Source organism: Carassius gibelio, chromosome B23, assembly GCF_023724105.1.
Source record: "Carassius gibelio isolate Cgi1373 ecotype wild population from Czech Republic chromosome B23, carGib1.2-hapl.c, whole genome shotgun sequence".
In the NCBI taxonomy this organism is placed as follows: Eukaryota; Metazoa; Chordata; class Actinopteri; order Cypriniformes; family Cyprinidae; genus Carassius; species Carassius gibelio.
The window spans coordinates 26,946,353-26,969,712 of record NC_068418.1 but is presented as its reverse complement, the minus strand read 5'-3'; the positions used below and the strand labels follow the sequence as shown (position 1 = coordinate 26,969,712).

General features: G+C 36.9%; 3 protein-coding genes across 4 annotated transcripts in view; all 3 read left to right on the top strand.

Moving 5' to 3' along the window:
- LOC128011424 (macrophage mannose receptor 1-like) overlaps nt 1-23,360 on the top strand; it is a 139,212-nt gene that overhangs the window by 69,397 nt on the left and 46,455 nt on the right. The gene's annotated exons all lie outside the window — the stretch shown is intronic.
- On the top strand, nt 1,972-9,795 carry LOC128011430 (snaclec 7-like). Its single transcript, XM_052593799.1, has 3 exons — nt 1,972-2,405; nt 3,224-3,575; nt 8,989-9,795. Exons 1-3 carry the CDS (start codon nt 2,039-2,041, stop codon nt 9,005-9,007), a joined length of 738 nt encoding a protein of 245 aa, XP_052449759.1. The 5' UTR covers nt 1,972-2,038; the 3' UTR covers nt 9,008-9,795.
- LOC128011426 (macrophage mannose receptor 1-like) overlaps nt 9,980-23,360 on the top strand; it is a 95,475-nt gene continuing 82,094 nt past the window's right edge. For both annotated transcript variants that reach the window (XM_052593793.1, XM_052593794.1), the window contains exon 1: nt 9,980-10,183. The gene's annotated coding sequence lies outside the window, so the exon portion shown is untranslated. The remainder of the gene's footprint in view (nt 10,184-23,360) is intronic.

The window sequence follows — 23,360 nt, the reverse complement described above, 5'->3', positions numbered from 1 at the left end:
CACAATATAGCATGCACCGGAACACAATAAATACTTTCTGTGACTGTAGCGGGACAAAAGTAACAACTGTTACTTTCCTACCGACAGAAACTCCTGACATTTAAACTCGATTTAATTTTATATAAAAAAAAATTTTAAATGCAAACTTTAGGATGTGTTAAAGCACTAAATAACCTGTAGATTGATCATTACTGTGACACATGAAACAAGAAAAACAAAACGACTAATAAAAAAGGATTACCGCTTCAACAATTTACTTTTTGTACTCGAAAACAGTTTTACGGACCTAACTTCCGGAAACGTTGAGGAAATCACATGATATTTCTCAGCTCCGTCAAGGATTGCATGCTGAATATACCGTCATATCTGGGAATGCAAATGCAGACAGAAAGAGGCTCGGAGAAAATCGCTTTGTTACTTTGTTACTTTCGCCCCGGTTCTCCCCTACTTGTTTCATTGTTTCATTCATATAGTAGATTCATTATGTGGGTTTCTATTTTTAACTATATCACAATCTGTGCTTTTGTCAGTGTATTAAAGATTTTACTGTTTCAGAAGGTTGGTATATTTACTTATATCAGTTAATTATATATATATATATATATATATATATATATATATATATATATATATATATATTTATTTTTTATTTTTTTTTCTTTCTTTTTTTTACAAATAATGTACAGTAAAATGTTTTACTATAAATGCAACTTAAATCTCTAAACCTAAAATATTTATGCTGAATTTTTTACTGTAAAGTTCTAACAACCACAGCTGCTTTTACTGTAAGTTTGATGTATTTTCAGTGTATTTTCACACTGAATCGTGACACACATCAGCTTCAGGAGCTTCATGTGTGTATTTATGACTGATGTAGAATCTAATAAGCAATGATAAAGCAGAAATTATATGATCTGATGTTCTGGATCTGGTCAGATGTTCAGCGTCTGCATCATTTATTGAGACTGATTTCTGTTTTTCCCTCAGAAATGGAGAGAATCACACTGATGTCTGTTCTGCTCACAGGTGAGTGCTTGACTAGTACTAGTGCTGATAGTTAGTGTTAGTGCTGTCACAACTAAAAGAGATCTGAGCCAACTTTCAAGTTCAAGATGATCCAAAGAATTCAGTTTGGTCACTGAAAATCAAATCTCTGGAAATGCAGCACATTCATGTGTTTATCTTTAAAGTGCACTCAGTGTTCTTCCTCTAGAGCTCCACAGTCTCACCAAATCCTGTAGAAACACTGAACGTACAAAAGCACCATTCAGAGCACTTTATCAAACACATACTGAAACTCTGAGCTCTTGAAATACAGTGTGGATATAATGAGTGAGATCTGTGTGAATGTGTCTCTCCTCAGTCGTGGTCAGTTCGTCTCTGCGTCAGTATCACTTTGTGAATCAGAAGAAGAACTGGACTGAAGCTCAGAGATACTGCAGAGATAACTACACAGATCTGGTCTCTATCAATGACATGAATGAACAGAAGGATATAAATCAGCTCCTACAGAGAGAGAACAGTGCTGACCGTGTCTGGATTGGGCTGCAGGACGCATGGGTTTGGTCTCTGAATAACTCTGACTTCTACAGAGGAGATGAGTCTCAGTTTAGGAAGTGGGATCCAACACAACCAAGTGGAGATGGAGACTGTGTTTTTATGAAGAGTGATGGACAATGGCATGATGTAGACTGTAGTAAAACAAGATATTTCATCTGCTATAATGGTGAGATCAGCTGTATGTTTCATATCTGATTAACTTTGCACTATTAATTAACTAAACTGACACTATTATCTTCTTTAAAGCTGCTTATAGCTGAATTGAACTGGTTTCTGAGTAATTGATGAACTTTGCAACACTGACACTTATGTTATTTTGAATGCTACAGAAATAAATGTGACTTGATTATGTGATTAAAACACAGAAATATTATAAAATAACTGATACTTGAACAATGAACCACAATTTTTATTTTCGTTCTTGGTAAATGAGAGGAGAAAGAATGTGTATTTAATTCTTTAAATCAATATCAGACAAATGTTTTTCTCTTTTAAAGGCAGCAGTAAAGGATTCGTCCCTGTACAGGAGAAAAAGAAGTGGACTGAAGCTCAGAAACACTGCAGAGAGAAACACACAGATCTGGCCAGTGTGAGGAATGAGACGGAGAATAATCAGATCCAGAACATCATAAACCAGAACCTAACTTCAGATAATGAAGCCTGGATCGGTTTGTACAGATTCTGGGTTTGGTCAGACAACAGCAACTTCATATTCAAACTCTGGAAGAGTGGTGAACCCAATGAAATAGCTACAAATTACAGCATCTGTGCATCAACTGGTATCAGTGAAGGAGGATGGACAGACGAGCGATGTTCAGATCATCATCTCTTTGTGTGTTATGATGGTGAGTAGATCAATCATCTGAGCTGCTGAACATCTACTTGTCAAACTACAGAAACTCTCTCATCATTACAGTGTGACTGCACTATTCCTTTAACCAGCAATTCCCAGAGTTTCTGTCAGTGAAAGTATTTCTTGAAGTCTTTAAATTAATGTTTCAATAATTTGACAAAACATTTATACATTTATGCTTCTCTGATGTCAGTTAATGATCACAAGACGTGCAGCTAATCAAATAAAATAACTCTTGTTATAAAAACAAAAACAAATATTACTGTTGTTAATTTACTGCCATTTCAAATTAAATCATTTTATTTCACACTACAAGTGACAATACTAATAATGATGTTTTAAATTCTTCAGTTTCAAACTTTTAAATCCAAAGGCTTTTGTTTTGGTGAATATTAATGGAAAGCTGTAAATTACTGTCCACAAAAAAGTTGGAAATGATGCAAATGGGTAAATAGAGTAAACTGGGTTTACACACACTGGTTTCTCAAATGCTCATTTAACTCAGTGTTAATGTGAAGCAGTATTTAATGTGAATGTAGACGCTGAAAGCACTGTTTCAGAAGCTGCTCGTGTGTAAATGAACACAGTGCCACGCTTCACTCTGAAACACAACACATCAGACTTGATTTGATTATCACACTAAAGCTATATCAAGATTTCAGATTAATTTTGATTAATTGTGCAGCCTCATTTAAATACATACATTTTTCATAAATTATTTAGTTTCCATAAACTGAGGAAGCCTGTTTAACTCAACACTCTTCATATGAGTTCCTGTGTTTAAATGCTTCACTTTCTGTTTGTTTCCAGATAAACTGGTTCTGATCCGAGAGAATAAGACGTGGTCTGAAGCTCTGAGATACTGCAGAAATATGAGCATGGACCTGGTGTCGGTGGATTCGGAGCAGATGCAGCAGTGGGTGATGAATGTGAATTCGAGCGCTCTCTCTGATCACGTGTGGCTGGGTCTGCGTCACTCCTGCACAGTGGGGATCTGGTTCTGGGTCAACGGTCAGACCGTGTGTTATGATCAGTGGGCTTCTGGTTATGACACTGGACTGGACGAATGTGATAAGACGGTCAGATCCGGAGTCATTCGAAAGAATGATACTCGCTGGATCAGCCGCCCTGAAACTGATAGATACAACTTCATCTGCATCAAGTGAGTGCTGGAGACTCACTGATTACATCTGATCCAGATTACTAATATTCAGTACTCGTACATTTTAAAATGCCCATAAATAGAGGACCGTTACTTTCTTATGTATTACATGTTCACACAATACCAGTAAATTATTCACTTAATTATAAAGTAATCACAAAGTACTCAGAATACATTACTAAAAAAAGGAGAAATCTAATGGATAATGTTACTAAATAAAATTTCCATTATGTACTTTATAACCAGTAAGAGACTTATAATTTAATATAATATAATATACCTACAGTGAGTCTTATAACAGATTATGAAAGTTCAGTAAATGAAAGCCATTTGGACTTAATTAAAATAAATTAAATTCCAGTTTACTTGTAAAGCTCTTTTCACAATACATACCGTTTCAAAACAGCTTCACTAAAAATTTATATTACATAGTGTACTGTTCTCGCTGAGGTGTAACAACTCCAACTAAACAGTGAGGTAAACTCTCTCTATTCATGAACATGAAGAAATCCGGAGTTCTTTTTATGTAGATTTATTTTCTTCACATTGAACTGAATCCATACATATGAGATGACTGATGAAAAACGAGAGAGTGAAACTAGAAAACAAACAGCAAAATACTGTAATTAGCTAAGCCATTTAGCTTTCATGAACATTACTTTTACAGCACAAAATCAAATGCTTATATATCTCTGAAGAAATGACTGTTTTCATTTTTTATCCAGTCTGCCGTTTCTATCGCGTTCTTTCATGCGGTTTTTTTTACTTCCGGTTTTGCTCAGTAAACAAACGTCAAAATAAGAGTCTGCATGAAACTGAAAGTATACCAAATTAAAAGCATAAACTTTAAACTTATTAAACTTAAATGCCTGAAGGGCAGAACACATAGTTATGATCATGAAGTTTTCTGTTATTGGACTCAGATCATCTCCATTTAAAGTCTTTAATGTCTGTTTGAACTTCTGTCATGTTTTTATTTAAGATAAATATACATTCAGTTTCACGACTCATGAGGTGATGGAGACAAACATTTACTGTGTTTTCTTTCATTTTACTTTATTATTATTTTTGTATTGCATGTTATTTAGTACTAAGCACTTACATTTACTTTTCTGAAAATAATATGTTCAGTAAACTTCATCTAAAATGACTGCAAATATACTCATTTTAATGCATGCAACTTGATACGAGACATGAGTCTCTAAACGGACGCTGTGATGGAAAATATGTAAGATACTCTTATATATGAGTTTTGGTTTTGTTTTCCTTTCAGTCTGCTTGGTCGTCATGGTTTTTAAGTATGTTCTTATCCGTCACTATAGTTACTGATTATGTTGTTCACCTGTGTCTCATTAATTTCCTTTATTACTGTGTATTTTTCCCTTTTATTCCTCTCACTTGGCATTGTAAACTATTAATATTTTTGACTCGAGTGTGATGTTCCTTTGTATAAACTCACCTACAATGAATACATGTAAACATAAATGGATAAAATGTAACAATTTTAAATAATGATAAGAAATTTCAATTGAGTGACTTCATGGAATATTTGCACTATATTAGAACATCAGTGGAAGCATTTGGATAAAGTGGTTTAAATACTGTGGCAAATACTGTACAGGTCCAACAGATTAAAAAAAAAAAATTTTTTTTTCTAACTGAAATATTTCTACTACAATAACTTTATTTGTTTTAATTATTTTAGTACAAGAAGTTAAATGAAACACATTTTTTAAATGTTGCCTTGGCAACTAGCTAAAATAGGCTTAATTTAATTTAATTTAATTTTATTAGCTTTAATATCCCTGTTTCCTGCAAGAGATTTTTAATCAGAGGAAACACTCAACTTTCACTCAAATTTTACCTGAAAATCGCTCCTGTTCTGCTGGTTTAATTGTGTTTTTACCATCATCATTATTTTAGAATATTCCATAATTCATATTATTATAGATGGAGTAATTAGTGGTTGTCTGAAAGAAGGAATGAAACACATTTGTCTATGTTTGACTCCATCTCTAATTGCACTCGCGGAAAGTGCTTGAGAAACAGTGTCTCTTCTGTGGCTTGCTACACTTTCACCTCATTTTTTCAACTCATCCACACTACATGATTTAACTGATTTATATGTAAAAATGGCGACAGCGAACCCCATTAAAAGAAATAATCATTTTTAAGATGATTGTTTTCATGCCCACTGGCCAAAGAAAAAAAAGGCAAGGGGGCCCAATGCAGCTTGTGTATTTTTGTGTATACGGAGGATCGACTCTGGTAATCAGTATTCAATTCACTTATATCTATGTATGGTAGGTTACAGGCCCGGACTGGCCATCGGCTGATTTTGCCCGCTGCCCAGATGTAGTTTTTTTGTTATTTATATTAATATTTTATATTATTGCCTGCCCCGTGTGATCATTGCCGAGTGTGACATTCAATAATAAATTGATGATAAATAATTAATTGGTTAGTCTTGAGCAGAGTATGTGAGTGGAGGAATGGCAACAATTTCCCCTCCACTCCAGCTTGGCTCCAGGTTCACGATTTCACGCTCCACGGCTCAAGTATTTCAGTATGTTAGAAATATCACAGTTCTGTTCATAACGTATATAAAAATAAAAAAGAAAAAAAAAAGAAAATAGATAAAATAACAGGTGAGTTTCAAAGTGGCTCATTAGAGCACTAGTGTGCAAACTTTTTCCTACCACATGCCAAGCTAATAGTTGTCAGCATTAAAAGGTATAAATGGTGCTTTTCTCAAAGCACATTTTGTTTGTGAAGGATGAAAATAACAGTAACTTTTTGTCAGTACCTGCCTACCTTTACCTACGGATCACTGCATTTCCTACAGATTTCTGCTAATTTGAAATAGGATGGCCTACAAAAAAAGTATGGCATTTGTTTGAATCATTATTGTGAGAGCGATACTGCACGAGGATGTGTTGTACCTGTTTAAATTATTCTCTCATCAAAAAATATTCAGTATAGAAGGAACAAACAAATTCCTTGAGAACTATAAATTTCCTGCTCATGTTCATTGCAGTCATCATAGCCTCATTATTTCTTATTGCAAATTCTATTAATATTAATTAAATATGCAGTTTTATAACGGACCATTCACATGAATTGTAGTCGTGGTGGAGCAAGTGAAAATCACGACGCTCCGACTTTTAAAAAATCTGCTCCTTGCTCCAATCAAAATCACCCCCGTTCACTCCGCACTCTGCTCAAATACTCTGGTCTTGACTGACAGCGCTATGATTCTGTTCCGTGCTCCCATCTAATGGGGCGCACACCAGATTCGTTCATAGTTGGATGCTTAAGCCGAGTTCAGAATGCACGATTTTCAAAGTAGTCAGGTCGCTGTTCTTTTCACACTACATGACTATCTTGGTCAGCATTCAGTCACTGCTGTGTTCACACTGCACAATGGATCGGCAACAGAAGATTTCACACTGCATGAATTTACAATAGGAAGAATCGCACGTGTCGCAACCAAACATACGCGAGATGTGACAAGGAAACCACCCGATATCACGTGTGCAAGACTGGAGTTCTCACTTGAGACTGGGATTATTATTAAAAATGGTAACCCGCAAAAAGCTTGCAATACAAATTACCTGAGCGAGAAGATGCTTTTTTCTGAAATGAAGCCATGCTTGCTGATATTGTGGTCTATAACTCCTCCCTGAACTCCCCACTGCTCTGTATCTTGCTCTCTCATTGGCTGTCGGGCATCACCGATGTAGTTTTCAGTCAGAACACTTTCACGCAGCAGGATATAGATTCGCAGACAGGTCCAGATATTTAGAATGCCAAATATCTCACGGGCATCAGCGACTTGTCTGCGATTCTCTCAGATCGCGTCTTTGCTCTTTCACATTGCATGATTGTCACTTGTGTGAACAAGCACCGATTTGCCTATGATTTCAGGCATTTGTCTGCGATTTCTCAAAACCTGTCGGTGACCCAAAATTGGTGCTAAAATCTGACCTCGGCTTTAAACGTTTTGAGTTTACTCGCTTAATTTTCAAATTTGTGTCATGGGAGGGGCTTCTGATTGGTTGAGTTAACGCAGCATTGTGATTTCAACCACCATTTTTTTTTCAGTTAATTGTAAAAATATTACATTTATCAAGTCATGGAATTCAGTTTTAAAAGTATTTCAGGCACGAATGAAGTTGTTTTAAACTCAATTATGTGGTTTTCTTATAAAGACAGTGCCTATTTAAAAACGTGTTTGCCAATTCTGGAGACAATCAGCTCCACGCGATCAGCAGGAGCTCAGTGCCCATGTTACCGATGAGAGCAGTCAACCCACTGCTCTCGTCTGTAACATGAGTACTGAGCTCCTGCTGATCACGTGGAGCTGATCATCGGTGAAACACATTTTTAAATAGGGGCTGTCTTTATAAATAAACCACATATTTACATTTTAAATAACTACATTCTCGCCTGGAAAACAGGCATTTCATGACAAAATAACAGTAATATTTTGAAAGTTATACGAATAAATGATGGTTGAAATCACTTCTGCATGAACTCAACTGACAAAAGCCCCTCCCATGACATGAATTTGCATCTGTTGTGAAGTGAATTTCACTTGTGAATGAAGCGAGTAAACTCAAATATTCAAGCGTCCAACTACATGCAAATAGACATATTTTGTTGCAAAAACAAAACCATCGAGCGAGTTTTGCTGCCTCTTTAACCTGATCCAGCATGAGAGCAACCAAGGGGGAGACAATCACAATTATCATCTTGCTGGACTTTTGCCTTCCCAGTTTCTCGCTGACGATCAGTAACTGTTGATAAATTAAGCTTTTCCCAAAACCTGTCAGGAGTACAGCCATCTACGTCACGGCTCTCAGCCTGCCCTCTCTTCATTGATTGGCCGGCTGTTTTGGAGCTGGAGGAAAACTGGGAGATGGTTTGCTGTCTCAGACTGAGTACAAAAACAAACTGAAATTGAGCGGAAGTACAAATTCTGACGTAGTCAGGCTAGATGCTTGCAACAACAAAAAAAAAAGGTTTTAGTTTTAATAGCTCTACTTCCAACCATATTTTAACCAGAATCACTCATCAATAATAAAAAAGACAAAACAAGAGACACAACTCTTATTGTTATTCTGCTGATTTTGCATTTTACCTGGAAGTGCTCCTGGTTTTCTGGTTAGATTGTTGTTGTTATCATTCAAATACTGTCCTGTATTTGATTACTCCTCCCTGAGGGACACTGAGACATTCATAACTATCAGCTGCATAAATATATAAATAAAAATATGTAAATTAAATTGGAAAAAATTCAAATGTCACACAATGCTGGAGATAAACAGAGGAAATGAGTACAGGAATAATACCAGTATTCATTAAAAAATTACTCAAAATAATTAACCAAAAATATCTCGTGTCCTTTCAGACATCAGCCTTCTCATTGAAGTACTGACTGATCTCAGATGTTTCCCTGGAGAAATTAAAAAAGGATACAAATGAGTCCACAATCCAGTCCAGAGCTGTACAATGAATGTGGAGCTGAAGTACAAACATCTGAAAGCAGGAAACCCTCAGTAAAAGTGTTTCATTTGCACTATTTCATCTCACTGTTGTTTAGGAGATACACATCCATAAACTGATGATGACTGACACACACACACACACACACACACACACACACGCACACACACACAAACATTTGTTTTTGCGAAAATTGGAGACATCCCATAGGCGTAATGGTTTTCATACTGTATAAACTGTATATTCTATGATCCTACACCAACCCTACACCTACCCTAACCCTCACAGGAAACTTTGTGCATTTTTACTTTCTCAAAAAAAAAAAAAAAAAAAAAACTCATTCTGTATGCATTTTGAAAAATGGGGACTCATAAGTGTCCTCATAAGTCACCCTCTCCTTGTAATACCTGTGTCATACCCATGTCATTATACAGAGTTGTGTCCTGATATGATACACAGACACACACACACTTGGCATCTACATTACAGACTTCTTTTATATACACACAAATGATGACATTTCCAAATGCAGACTTTGTCATTTTTAACTCACTTCTGGATACAAATTTGTCACCAAAATATGGTTAAAGCAAGACAGTATTAGTGAAAAGGTAAAATATTAAGTAACAGACAGAACCATATCTCCCCAGTTAATTTACACTGTACATTAAGACATTACAATTACTAATTGTACAAACACTAATCTGCTTACATTTCCAGAAAATAGATCTGAACATTGGATAAAGTCTGGTTCAAAATTCTACGAAACAGAAAAGTCGAGGAAATAACTTTTGAAGATATGTATTTGAAATTAAATCTAAAGATAAAAATAATTACAGAATATTCAAAGTGTATTTAGATTACTTTCCAGCTGTATAAACACACACAACAGGGAAGAGATGAACACACGCTCTCTTGTTCAGTGTGCTTGCCTTTGGGCAAAAAAGAAGGAAACAAACCTGAGAAAGAAACAAGTAAACCACAGAAGGGAGTTTTTCATTCCAGGAAAACCAAAGGAGGAGCAGAAAGAGAGAGGATCGTGATATCAGTCTGTTCTGATAAAATAAGAAACAAACACACCTGAAGCACAACATCTACAGGTAATAAACTCTGACTTATAACTTTACATTGATCATAATATGATTGATATATCAGTGTTTATCATATTATATTAAACTGATCACTGTTTAAGTAGTTAATGTGTGGGCAACAGCAGTGCAATACAAGATCATAATGTCTGTGTGAATTTAATTTTGGAGATTTAAAAAGCCTATACCTGCATCATAAAATAATAGACTGTAAAAAAATCATATTTCTAAATGGTAAAACACAAAAAAGCATAGAGTAAAAATCTGATAACTGTATCATACTATATATAACTTAGAAATGTAATTGTATAGTCCTTGTGTCATTGTTTCATTCATATAATAGATTCATTATGTGGGTTTCTCTTTTTAACTATAACACAATTTGTGCTTTTGTCAGTATTTGAAAGATTTTACTGTTTCAGTTGGTTGTTATATATGATATATATATATATATATATATATATATATATATATATATATATATATATATATATATATATATATATATATATATATATTGTTGTTGTTTTTTTTACAAATAATGTTCAGTAAAATGTTTTACTGTGGATGCAACTTAAATCTGTAAACCTAAAATATTTCTGCTGTATTTTTTTACTGTAAAGTTCAGGCAGTCACAGCTGCTTTTACTGTAAGTTTGATGTATTTTCAGTGTATTTTCACACTGAATCGTGACACACATCAGCTTCAGAAGCTTCATGTGTGTATTTATGACTGATGTAGAATCTAATAAGCGATGATAAAGCAGAAATGACATGATCTGATGTTCTGGATCTGGTCAGATGTTCAGCGTCTGCATCATTTATTGAGACTGATTTCTGTTTTTTCCCTCAGAAATGGAGATAATCACACTGATGTCTGTTCTGCTCACAGGTGAGTGCTTGACTAGTACTAGTGCTGATAGTTAGTTAGTATTTCAACAGTGATGTAGTCAGAGGTGTGTAGAGTACCCAAAAACTGTACTCAAGTAAAAGTACTTATAGTAATATTTACTCAAGCAAAACTAATTACCCGAGTAAGAGTAAAAAGAGTCAGTCAAGTTTATTATTTGGTAAGCTGATTTCCACTATGACAATGTAATGGTAAATCATAGCAATGATAAATTCCAGAGCTCTGGAGAGTAACACAGGGGGAGACGGCAAAGGAGTATAAATGGAAATTGGGAATCTGAGGACACAGAAATTACGGGTTAGAGGAGATGGGTTTGGGCACTAGTTTGGGATAGTGAACGGTAGACCGGCCTGGCCTGATGGTGGCTTTATCCAGGTGAGAGATTGCTGGGTGCAGGTGCAGGTGATCCGTACTCCAGCGATTGGGATCAGGTGCTGGTGATGATTGGGGTAGCTGTGGCTGTTACATAGTGCCCCTATGAAATTTTTTATTTTTTTTATTTTTTTATTTCTTTCTATTTTTTTTTTTATTGTTACCAAATTGTGTGTTTTAGCATGTCTAACTATTTGAATGCATAAAATAACTTATATTTTTTCTTGCCTCATGAATTTTTCCCTTATAAATTCTGTGTTGTGTAGTTAATTTTTTCTGGTTATGAAATGAAGGCAAAAAACAAATTTCATCAATTATAATTTAATTATTGAAAATTAAGCTAACTTTATTTTTTGGCAAACAAAGGTGATTTACTATTAAAATTAAAACATGGAAGAAATGTTGTGTGATTTTTCCTTTAAAATAATGTTTGTTTCATAGAAGTAGCAGGCAGTGTACATTCTTTACTTTATTTTAAATTGGAATTTTAAATTGGTCAACGTCAATACCTTTACAGTTATTTGTATCATCATCATCATCACCTTTATTTATATAGTGCTTTAAACAAAATACATTGCGTCAAAGCACTGAACAACATTCATTTGGAAAACAGTGTGTCAATAATGCAAAATGATAGTTAAAGGCAGTTCATCATTGAATTCAGTGATGTCATCTCTGTTCAGTTTAAATAGTGTCTGTGCATTTATTTGCAATCAAGTCAATGATATCACTGTAGATGAAGTGACCCCAACTAAGCAAGCCAGAGGCGACAGCGGCAAGGAACCGAAACTCCATCGGTGACAGAATGGAGAAAAAAAACCTTGGGAGAAACCAGGCTCAGTTGGGGGTCAGTTCTCCTCTGACCAAACGAAACCAGTAGTTCAATTCCAGGCTGCAGCAAAGTCAGATTGTGCAGAAGAATCATCTGTTTCCTGTGGTCTTGTCCTGGTGCTCCTCTGAGACAATGTCTTTACAGGGGATCTGTATCTGGGGCTCTAGTTGTCCTGGTCTCCCCTGTCTTTCAGGGCAGTAGAGGTCCTTTCTAGGTGCTGATCCACCATCTGATCTGGATACACACTGGATCTGGTGGCCACGGTGACCTCGGAACAAGAGAGAAACAGACAAATATTAGCGTAGATGCCATTCTTCTAATGATGTAGAAAGTACGAAGTGAAGTGTTTCCGGTTCTGGTTTACCTAATGAATGTAGCTTAAAAATCCTTTAACAGATTTGGATATTAAAAGCATATTAGTATGTTATGTGTATGCCAGGTTAAAGAGATGGGTCTTTAATCTAGCATTGTATGGTAAGGTAGGTAAGGTAGGTTATTCCAGAGTTTAGGCGCCAAATAGGAAAAGGATCTGCTGCCCGCAGTTGATTTTGATATTCTAGGTATTATCAAATTGCCTGAGTTTTGATAACGTAGCGGACGTAGAGGAGTATAATGTAAAAGGAGGTCATTCAAATACTGAGGTGCTAAACCATTCAGGGCTTTATAAGTAATAAGCAATATTTTAAAATCTATAAGATGTTTGATAGGGAGCCAGTGCAGTGTGGACAGGACCGGGCTAATATGGTCATACTTCCTGGTTCTAGTAAGAACTCTTGCTGCTGCATTTTGGACTAGCTGTAGTTTGTTTACTAAGCGTGCAGAACAACCACCCAGTAAAGCATTACAATAGTCTAACCTTGAAGTCATAAATGCATGGATTAACATTTCTGCATTTGACATTGAGAGCATAGGCCGTAATTTAGATATATTTTTGAGATGGAAAAATGCAGTTTTACAAATGCTAGAAACGTGGCTTTCTAAGGAAAGATTGCGATCAAGTAGCACACCTAGGTTCCTAACTGATGACGAAGAATTGACAGAGCAACCATCAAGTCTTAAACAGTGTTCTAGGTTATTACAAGCAGAGTTTTTAGGCCCTATGATTAACACCTCTGTTTTTTTCTGAATTTAGCAGTAAGAAATTACTCGTCATCCAATTTTTTATATCGACTATGCATTCCATTAGTTTTTCAAATTGGTGTGTTTCACCGGGCTGCGAGGAAATATAGAGCTGAGTATCATCAGCATAACAGTGAAAGCTAACACCATGTTTCCTGATGATATCTCCCAAGGGTAACATATAAAGCATGAAGAGTAGCGGCTCTAGTACTGAGCCTTGAGGTACTCCATACTGCACTTGTGATCGATGCGATACATCTTCATTCACTGCTACGAACTGATGGCGGTCATATAAGTACGATTTAAACCATGCTAATGCACTTACACTGATGCCAACAAAGTGTTCAAGTCTATGCAAAAGAATGCTGTGGTCAATTGTGTCAAACGCAGCACTAAGATCCAATAAGACCAATAGAGAGATACACCCACGATCAGATGATAAGAGCAGATCATTTGTAACTCTAAGGAGAGCAGTCTCAGTACTATGATACGGTCTAAATCCTGACTGGAAATCCTCATTTATACCATTTTTCTCTAAGAAGGAATATAATTGTGAGGATACCACCTTTTCTAGTGTCTTGGACAGAAAAGGGAGATTCGAGATTGGTCTATAATTAACAAGTTCTCTGGGGTCAAGTTGTGTTTTTTTTTATGAGAGGCTTAATAACAGCCAGTTTGAAGGTTTTGGGGACATATCCTAATGACAATGAGGAATTAATAATAGTCAAAAGAGGATCTATGACTTCTGGAAGCACCTCTTTTAGGAGCTTAGATGGTATAGGGTCTAACATACATGTTGTTGGTTTAGATGATTTAACAAGTTTATACAATTCTTCCTCTCCTATAGTAGAGAATGAGTGGAACTGTTCCTCAGGGGGTCTATGGTGCACTGTCTGATGTGATACTGTAGCTGACGGCTGAATGGTTGCAATTTTATCTCTAATAGTATCGATTTTAGAAGTAACGTAGTTCATAAAGTCATTACTGTTGTGGTGTTGGGAAATGTCAACACTTGTTGAGGCTTTATTTTTCGTTAATTTAGCCACTGTATTGAATAAATACCTGGGGTTATGTTTGTTTTCTTCTAAAAGAGAAGAAAAGTAATCAGATCTAGCAGTTTTTAATGCTTTTCTATAGTATATGCTACTTTCCCGCCAAGCAATACGAAATACCTCTAGTTTTGTTTTCCTCCAGCTGCGCTCCATTTTTTGGGCTGCTCTCTTTAGGGTGCGAGTATGCTCATTATACCATGGTGTCAAACTGTTTTCCTTAACCTTCCTTAAGCGTAAACGAGCAACTGTATTTAAAGTGCTAGAAAAGAGAGAGTCCATAGTTTCTGTTACATCATCAAGTTGTTCTGAGGTTTTGGATATGCTAAGGAATTTGGATACATCAGGAAGATAACTTGATGTGATATGACACTAGTTTTGCTCAAATCAAATGGTAAAATACTCATGAAGTGGAAAAGAAATGTTGTTCAGGTGTTTACGTTAGGGGTTGCACGACTACTGATTTCTGCTAGTCGATTTCTTATTTTAAAAAAATACTTAAGTTACTTGACTACTCGTTGTTCATGCTACTGTAAATGTCATGATCTCAGTGGGGGCTGACGCCTTTTCTGTCCTGGAGCACATGATTTGGGTTTTGCTGGCTCGCCAGGTGTTTCACTATCCCCGCTATGTTTTCTCCGCCCTTCTTGTTATCCCTGTTAACATTTTCTCCCTCACCTCCACCCTGTCTTACGCTGATTATCTTCCCTTTATCATGCCCTTGTGTTTGCTATCTTGTGTCAGTCCGTAAGCATTGTTAAAGTAAGTTTCTTGTTGCTAGCCATATCTTTTGTATCTTTCCCTCTGTCTAGTCGATCTGCTGTTCCTGCTTTTTTTTCTTTTTTCTGCCTTGCCTCTCATTTCTCAGTAGCCCACATCTACCAGGCGGCTGTCTCTACTTACCTGTGCATTGCCTTTGGACTCCTGCTACGCCTTTCCAGCGCTGATCTGCCACCTGTTCCCCGCTGCTGTGCGGCTGTTGCCATAGGGATCACCAAGCTGACTGTCTCATGCTCCAGCGGATTAAGTCCTCTGAGTTTATCAATAAAACGTTTCATTCATTCAACCGCAGCTGGATCCTGTTCCTTTCCCTGACAGTAAATGAAAAGACATGAAATAGTTCTTATCAATTAATGCTCATTAATTCATATTCTAATTACATATGTAAAAAATAAAAAATAAACTCATAATTATGATATTATATGTTACATTTTTATGTAACAGCCAGTATTTGCATCTGTATTTGCATCTGTAACAATTACAAAATTATTAATTGTTATAGAACGTATAGAACGTCGTACATCTTTTTTTTTCATAGTTATCACTGTTAAACCTAAATAATTATTAATTTCTAAAAATATATTTATCATGCAAAGAGAGATACCATGACAAAGGTTTAGTGATCCTTTGAACATGACTGAATCAATTAAATGCGCACATTTTCATAACGCAGAACCCGTTCACATATCGCACCTAAAAGAGCAACTGCAAGCGATTTTTAGTGCTGCAAATCCATTTACTAAATTTATTTCAAAATGGCAATCCATATATAGCTATGAACAGCTGTTCCTTCATCTTGGCAGAGCTTTCAAAGTTGTTACAGTAAAGGATGAAGCTGATTGGTTGGTTCTTGTCACATGACCTGGGGTGCGCTTGCAGGATTCTGAACAGTTGAGATTTTTTTTTTTTGAGATTAACAATTTTATTGATTCTCATGCAAATGACAGGATAGAATACAGAATACCATTCAGAATCTGATTTTTTTTTTTTTTTTTCTTTTCCCTTTAACTAACCACCCGAACTATTCCCTAATGATGGCTTTAAGGTCATTCCTTGGCTAACATTAGACGAACCACACAATCAACATTGTGTAAAGAAAAAGGAGTGGAAATAACAATTTAAAAAAAAAATAAATAAAATGTAGTCTTTACAGTGTCACAATCAAAACATGCTATTCACATGCTCCACTTCCAAATAGATTAAGTACTTTGACCATTTTTTAAAATACAATTTTAAGTTGTCCCTCTGCTTATATGACATTTTTTCATATGCAGCCACTCTTGAGAGTTCAGCTACCCATTCTTGAAAAGAGGGGGCGTCTTCTGATTTCCAGCTCCGGAGAATAATTTGTCTGCCAATCAATAGACTAGTTTGAATCCAGGATTTTGTGCCGGCGTTTATTATATCATTATTTATCCACCCACCTAATATAAAAAGCTTAGGACATAGTAAGACCTGGAGGTCTAAGATTAAACATATGTGTTCCTGAACTCTTTTCCAAAAATCTTGAACTTTTATGCAGGACCAAAGGGCATGAGCTAAATCACCAGTCTCAGCCTTACATCTCCAACACAAAGGTGTATCCTTTAACCCAAGTTTAAACAATCTGGAAGGGGTCCAGTAAAACCGATGTACAATCTTAAACTGTATAAGACGTATTCTGGCATCCCTCGAAGCCATTTTAGCATTCTTTAAAATTCCCTGCCACTCTTTATCATCTAATATAATGTTCAGATCCCTTTCCCATATTTTCTTAAGCGCTTGAGAATTTGCTTCACCAATGTTTTGAATCAACCACGAGTAGTACATAGATGCTTCATGACCCTTCCCGTATAATGAAAAAATCCTACAATGGGCATCTGCTAACTCAGGAAACTGGGTAGTGGAACCGAAAGTTTCACATAGTAGATGTCGTAGTTGTAAATATCGGAAAAACTGAGATCGAGGTACATTGTATTGCTGCTGGATACACTCAAATGACTTCAAACTACCATTTTCATAAAGATCTCCTAGATTGACAAGACCCTTCTTCGCCCAGTCTTTCCAAAGAAAGGGAGCTTTATTAATACACAGTTTTGGATTCAGCCAGATGCTTGAGCTAACATTTAAATAGGGGTTAAAACTATGCAGACGTGAGATCTTTAACCATATCGCATTTAAGTGTGAAATAATTGGATGCTTTTTTACCTTTCCAACCAGTTTAATGGATATGCTTTGTAAAAGCGAAATGGATGGCAAAGCAGACTGTTCAATCTTGTACCAAGGGGGGGCTCGCTCAGGGGGAAGTGACCAGTGAGCCAAGTGTCTAAGACTAAAAGCGTAATAATAATACAATACATTGGGCAGCCCTAGACCACCTTTTTCTACAGGCCTCTGTAACTTATTGGAATGTAATCGGGGCCGCTTACCGTTCCAAATAAAATTCTTACAAATTCTATCAAACTGTTTAAAATATGAAAGAGGTATTTGTATTGGGAGTGACTGTAATAAGTAATTAAGTTTGGGTGTACAACTCATTTTAATTACATTGACTTTCCCAGCCAGTGACAAGAGGAGTGGAGCCCACCTCTCCATATCACATGAGATTTTTTTCATTAAGGGATCAAAGTTAACTCTAACTAATTCCTTAAAGTCAGGGGGAAATAGAATGCCTAAGTATCTTAAACCTAACTTGGGCCATTGGAATATGCCAGGGTGAAAGGCTGTTGATGGGCAAAAAGCAGTTAGTGCAAGAGCTTCGGTTTTCGACCAATTCACCCTATAGCCAGAAAACTTAGAGAACGAGTCGATTGTTCTAAGGAGGCAGGGTATAGATCTGCTGGGATCAGAAACAAACAATAAAATGTCATCGGCATAAAGCATAAGCTTGTGTACTTCTCCCCCTGCTATGTCGGGTTCCTCTGCCCAGAGAAAAATACTCTGACATCAGACCGTTGGTTTGCACTGTAGCTAAGGGTTGTTTATAAAGTAATTTAATCCATCTAATGAATGTATTGCCAAAACCATAAACTTCTAGAATTTTGAAAAGGTAATGCCACTCTACCATGTCGAAAGCCTTTTCCGCATCTAATGAAATGGCTGCAATTGGGATTTGTTCCTCCATTACTGACCACCAGATGTCAATAAACCTTCGAATATTATCAGAAGAACTTCGACCAATAATGAAGCCTACTTGATCCACATGTATGAGCGATGAAATAACTTTGTTTAAGCGATTAGCTAGAATCTTTGACAAAATTTTAGTATCCAATTGGATCAGTGATATTGGGCGGTAGCTTTTACAATCACTTGCATCTTTGTCCTTTTTAAGTATAAGGCTAATGACAGCTTGTGACATTGTTTGTGGCAATTCACCCCTCTGAAGTGCCTCCATAAAGACTTCTAACATTAACGGAGCCAGTTCTGAAACCAGGTCCTTAAAGAACTCGGCGACAAAGCCATCTGGTCCAGGAGCTTTCCCTGTAGGTAATGCTTTGATAACCTCCATTATTTCCTCCAACGTTATATCTAAGTCAAGAAATTCCTTCTGCTCACTTGATAATTGAGGAAGGTCTAGTGGCTCCAGGAAATCACTAATTTCCTCGTTAGTTGACGAGGATGTAGATTTATAAAGGTCAATGTAAAAATCTTTAAACTGCTTGTTTATATCTGTAGCAGCAGTAAAAAACTCTCCTCCAGGAGCTCTGACAGCTGCAATAATTGTTGAGGACTCCTTGTGTTTAATATAATTGGCTAAAAGTTTGCCTGCCTTATCCCCTGACTCAAAGTAGGTCTGTCTTGCTCTAAATAACAGAAACTCCATCTTTTGAGACAAAATGTTATTATATCTATATTTTAGTTGCGTTAATTCCCTGAGGCCACTAGGTGTCGTATGACGTTTCATCTTTGTTTCAGCTTTTTTTATATTATTTTCCAATTCCGAAATTTCTTTTTCTTTAAGCTTTTTGTAAAAGCTCGCGTATTGAATTACACGACCTCTAATAACTGCCTTAAGTGCATCCCATGCCAGACCAACTGAGGACACAGATGCCCAATTAGTATCTACGTAATTATTAATTTCTGTTTTTAACATTTGTTTAAATGCTGGAATTTGTAAAAGGGACTTGTTCAAACGCCATCTGAATGTTTTTTTCCTCTCAATATAAGGTTTCATCTGCAAACCCACCCAGGCATGGTCTGAAACTAAGATGTTTCCTATGTTACATGTAATTACAGATGGGATAAGTGATCTTGACAGAAGAAAAAAATCAATTCTTGAAAAAATATTATGTGCATTTGAAAAAAAAAGTATAATCTCTCCCTTGTGGATTCAGGAGTCTCCAAATATCAGTAAGGCCTAAATATTTACACATCCTTTGTAGCACCATTCTAGCTTTAGGTGTAGTACAAACTTTTGAGCCACTATGATCAAGAACAGGGTCCATTAATAAATTAAAGTCTCCACCCAGAACAATCTCGTAGTGGTTCCTCGTTGCTTGCATCTTTGATTCCAAATCTATAAAAAAATTGTGATCATCAAGATTGGGTGCGTAAACATTTGCCAACAGTATATTTTGGCCCTGGATTTCAGCCCAGACCATAATAACTCTTCCTATTGTATCATTCATTTGTTTAACCAATCTAAATTGTAGATGTTTTTTAACTAAAATCATTACCCCCTACTACTACTTGACCCTTCACTGCAGAACACAAATCCTCCGACTGCCCTGCCCAGTTTCTCAGCTTCCTGGTTAGCAAGATGTGTTTCTTGTAAAAATATAATATCAAATCTGTTCCGCCTAAGTACAGACACCACCTTCCTCCTTTTAATATGATGCCCCAACCCATTCACGTTCCAAGTACAAAACGATAATTTCTCTAAGTCAGAAAGTGACATTCTTCATAAACAGTAACAAATATAGCCAAGCCCAGTTTCTCTGAAACATAACTAAGCAATAATATGACCTTAAAGCCCCAAACAACCCATAGAAAAGAAAAAGAAAAGGTGCGCTGAACCTGAACAGTGCGCTTAACCTTATCTAAAGTCCATCTCACAATGATCCAGAGGTCCGTGGCTCTTGATCAGGAGGTGCTCCGTGAAGAGTCTGCTTCTACAATAACTTATCCAATGAAAGACAATAAACTCCCATCAGCGGTGGTGAGGACGAGAAAAAAAAAAAATAAATATAAATATAAAATAAAAATAAAAAATAAAAAAATAAAATAAAAAATAAATAAAAATAAAAAGAGGGATAAGGAAAAGGCAGTGACAACGTTACTCCATTTTTTCAATGAAAGCCATAGCCTGTCGCGGGCATGTGAAAGTCCTGCGGCCGTCCCTTGCTTCGATTCTCAGTTTAGCAGGATACAGAAGCGCGAAGCTCACCTTTTTCGTGTGGAGAATTTTTTTACACTCCTTAAAACGCTCTCTCTTCAGCTGAGTAGATCTGGCGAAGTCCGGGAAGACCATTATATTGTTGTTTTCCCAGCTTAGACTACCTTTATTCCTGGCTGCACGAAGCACAAAGTCCCTGTCGGCAGAACGTAGAAATCTTGCCAGTATAGGCCGGGGTTTGTCAGTCGAGTTGGGACGTTGACTGGGGGATCTGTGCGCGCGTTCTATCTCTAAATGCCGGTCCGACCGATCAATCAGAGGCGGAATAATGCCGTCCAGAAACTTCACCATATCCTGGCCTTCTTTGCCTTCCGGAATTCCGACGATACGAATATTGTTGCGTCTGCTGCGATTTTCCATATCTTCAATTTTGTCCCATAACTGATCCAGCTCGACTTTACTGGCAGGTGGATTAGCTTTTAGTTCTTTCTCGGATCCTTCCAAAAACTCCACTCGTTTTTCCACCTCGTCCAGCCTTGTGATGAGAGTGGATAATTTAGCCTCCATCGACGCGGTAGTTTTCCGTATCTCCGTAATACCATCCATGTCACCGGATATTTTTGTCAGGATCGTGTAAATGTTGGCGATGTCGTGTTTCTCAGCAAGAGACTCCGAGACCGTTTCAGGCTCGGCTGGGCCTCGGCCATCTTGATCCTGAGACGCATCGGGCGCGTGTGAACGTAAGTGCTTTTTAATGTCCCCACAGGCCGAGGATTTCGAGTTTTTTGACATTGTCTTGTTCAAATATCACTTAGATACCCAAATCACAAAAACTTTCATCGGAACAAAGTGAATGATAGGATAAACTAAGCAGATTGAAGCGGAGCTCGCTCTTACTCAGCCTCCTTTCGCATCGTGTCACGTGACTCCCCCCAGTTGAGATTTTTTTAACTGGGGGGCCGGGTTTCATATTTTTTTGAAGCACCCCTGGGCACTGCCATTGGCTAGCAGACCCCCACCGAATAACTTTACATCTGAGGCGTTTAAAGACTCCATTTGTCCATTCATTATTTATAAAGAAACACGAAAATGTATAAAAGGCTCCATTACCTGGTATCTTACGTGATGGTCCTGTAGAAGCAGTTTTTGTAAAAATTAGGCTAACGATTGCGTCATAACTAGCAACTCTCTGTCGCACACTAGGGAAATTACCGTATGGACAGGAGGAGAATCTTGCAGGAAATCTTTTACTGTCTATGAGGCTATCAGGGGGACGTGGAGGCATGACGTTAAGGGATATAATTAATCAGAATACTTACCAAAATTTGCTCCTGTTCACGCTCGCCTTCTCTGAAAGATTTGGTGGGTGATTCAGATTTCTCTTGGCACAGTGATTAGAAGATTTACAGGTTGCTCAGTTGACATCTACGTCATCAAGCTCAGTTTGAATCTGCGCAGTATGCTCGACCACCCGGAAGTAAGTGCTTCTAATTGACTTCACTTGTCTGCGTTGGATCCAATGGGGTCGCTGTGTCCATTTCTTTTACTGTCTATGGTTTTTAATGTGCCTGGAAAAAACGAGCACGTCACATTGCGTGTGCGTCGCTTCCATTATGAGCGCACTTACCGCGTATGTGAACGGCCGCTTAAGCGAGTCTTTTTGTGAACTTCACTAAACAAATGTGCGTGTGCCAGGCAAACCAGCAGAATATAAAGATGCAAACATTTAGGCCAAATAGAAAATTTATCCACATCTAAGATGATTATTAGCCTGCTCTAGAGAGACAACTGGTTTGGTTTTTGAGAGACTGAGACGCGCAGCTCGGCTATTTGATTGGTGAGCGCTCTGTGGTTGTTCCATTCATTCATTTCATATCTTAGTCTGAGGTTTAAATTATGGCTTTTTAAATATATATATAAATAATATAACCTTTATGATGTATGATTATAGGTGATATTAGTCTTGCCAAGCTCTGATTTCTGAGAGATGTGTTACACTTTTCAAAGATGAGGCAGTGCTCTTCCTTTGTGCAACACATTTATTTCTGTATGAAAGTATGAAAAAGACAGGTTAGATCGGGAAGACTCTCTGTAGCATGTGCACTCAAACTCACTTATTACATACTGATCGCTCTTTCACTCTACTAGCGTCAGTTTTCTTAACAGTATCAAAAATAATGTCTCAAAATGCAAGCATTTATGCATATCCATGACACTGACTGGACACACCATTGCAATATACTTAAAGTTACCTTTTCTAAACCCATTACACAATAATTTTAAACCTGTTCAATACTCACTCTTACACTGTGCAGAGGCAAGTATAGTAAATATCATTAAAGTATCACATTAGACTCTGGTAACATAAATACAGGTAAGTACAGTGCAAACTCTATACTCAAACGTTGAAAATCACAATTCAGTGTATAGCTACATTACTCCAGCATTTATAAATTGTATAAACTTTTCTTATTACTCTTTGTATCATTTTATTAATTACTTCAATCACAGTTTAAACCCAATAACGGTTTCTATATTTTAACATTACATTCTCAGCAAATGGATTATAAAATCATTAACACACGGAGTCTGATTACTTAATGATACACCATGAAATGCTCTTTTTACAGTTAATGGCGTATGATGGAATGACTCTCAATAAAGTTGTGGCACATGCTCTTCGCTTTGTAGTTGCAAATCCTCTTTGCTTTGTAGTGGCACATCCTCTACGTGATGCTGAGGACTTTGCTGAGGCTGAAAAGGCTCTGCTAGAGGATTCAATTAACCCTGTCTTTGCTGTCTCCCTCGGCCAGG

Excerpts from the sequence above, each read along its gene's own strand:
- LOC128011430 (XM_052593799.1), top strand. The coding sequence starts at position 2,039 with ATGTTTTTCTCTTTTAAAGGCAGCAGTAAAGGATTCGTCCCTGTACAG. Across the intron at positions 2,406-3,223 it reads TCTCTTTGTGTGTTATGATG|ATAAACTGGTTCTGATCCGA; the intron begins GTGAGTAGATCA and ends GTTTGTTTCCAG.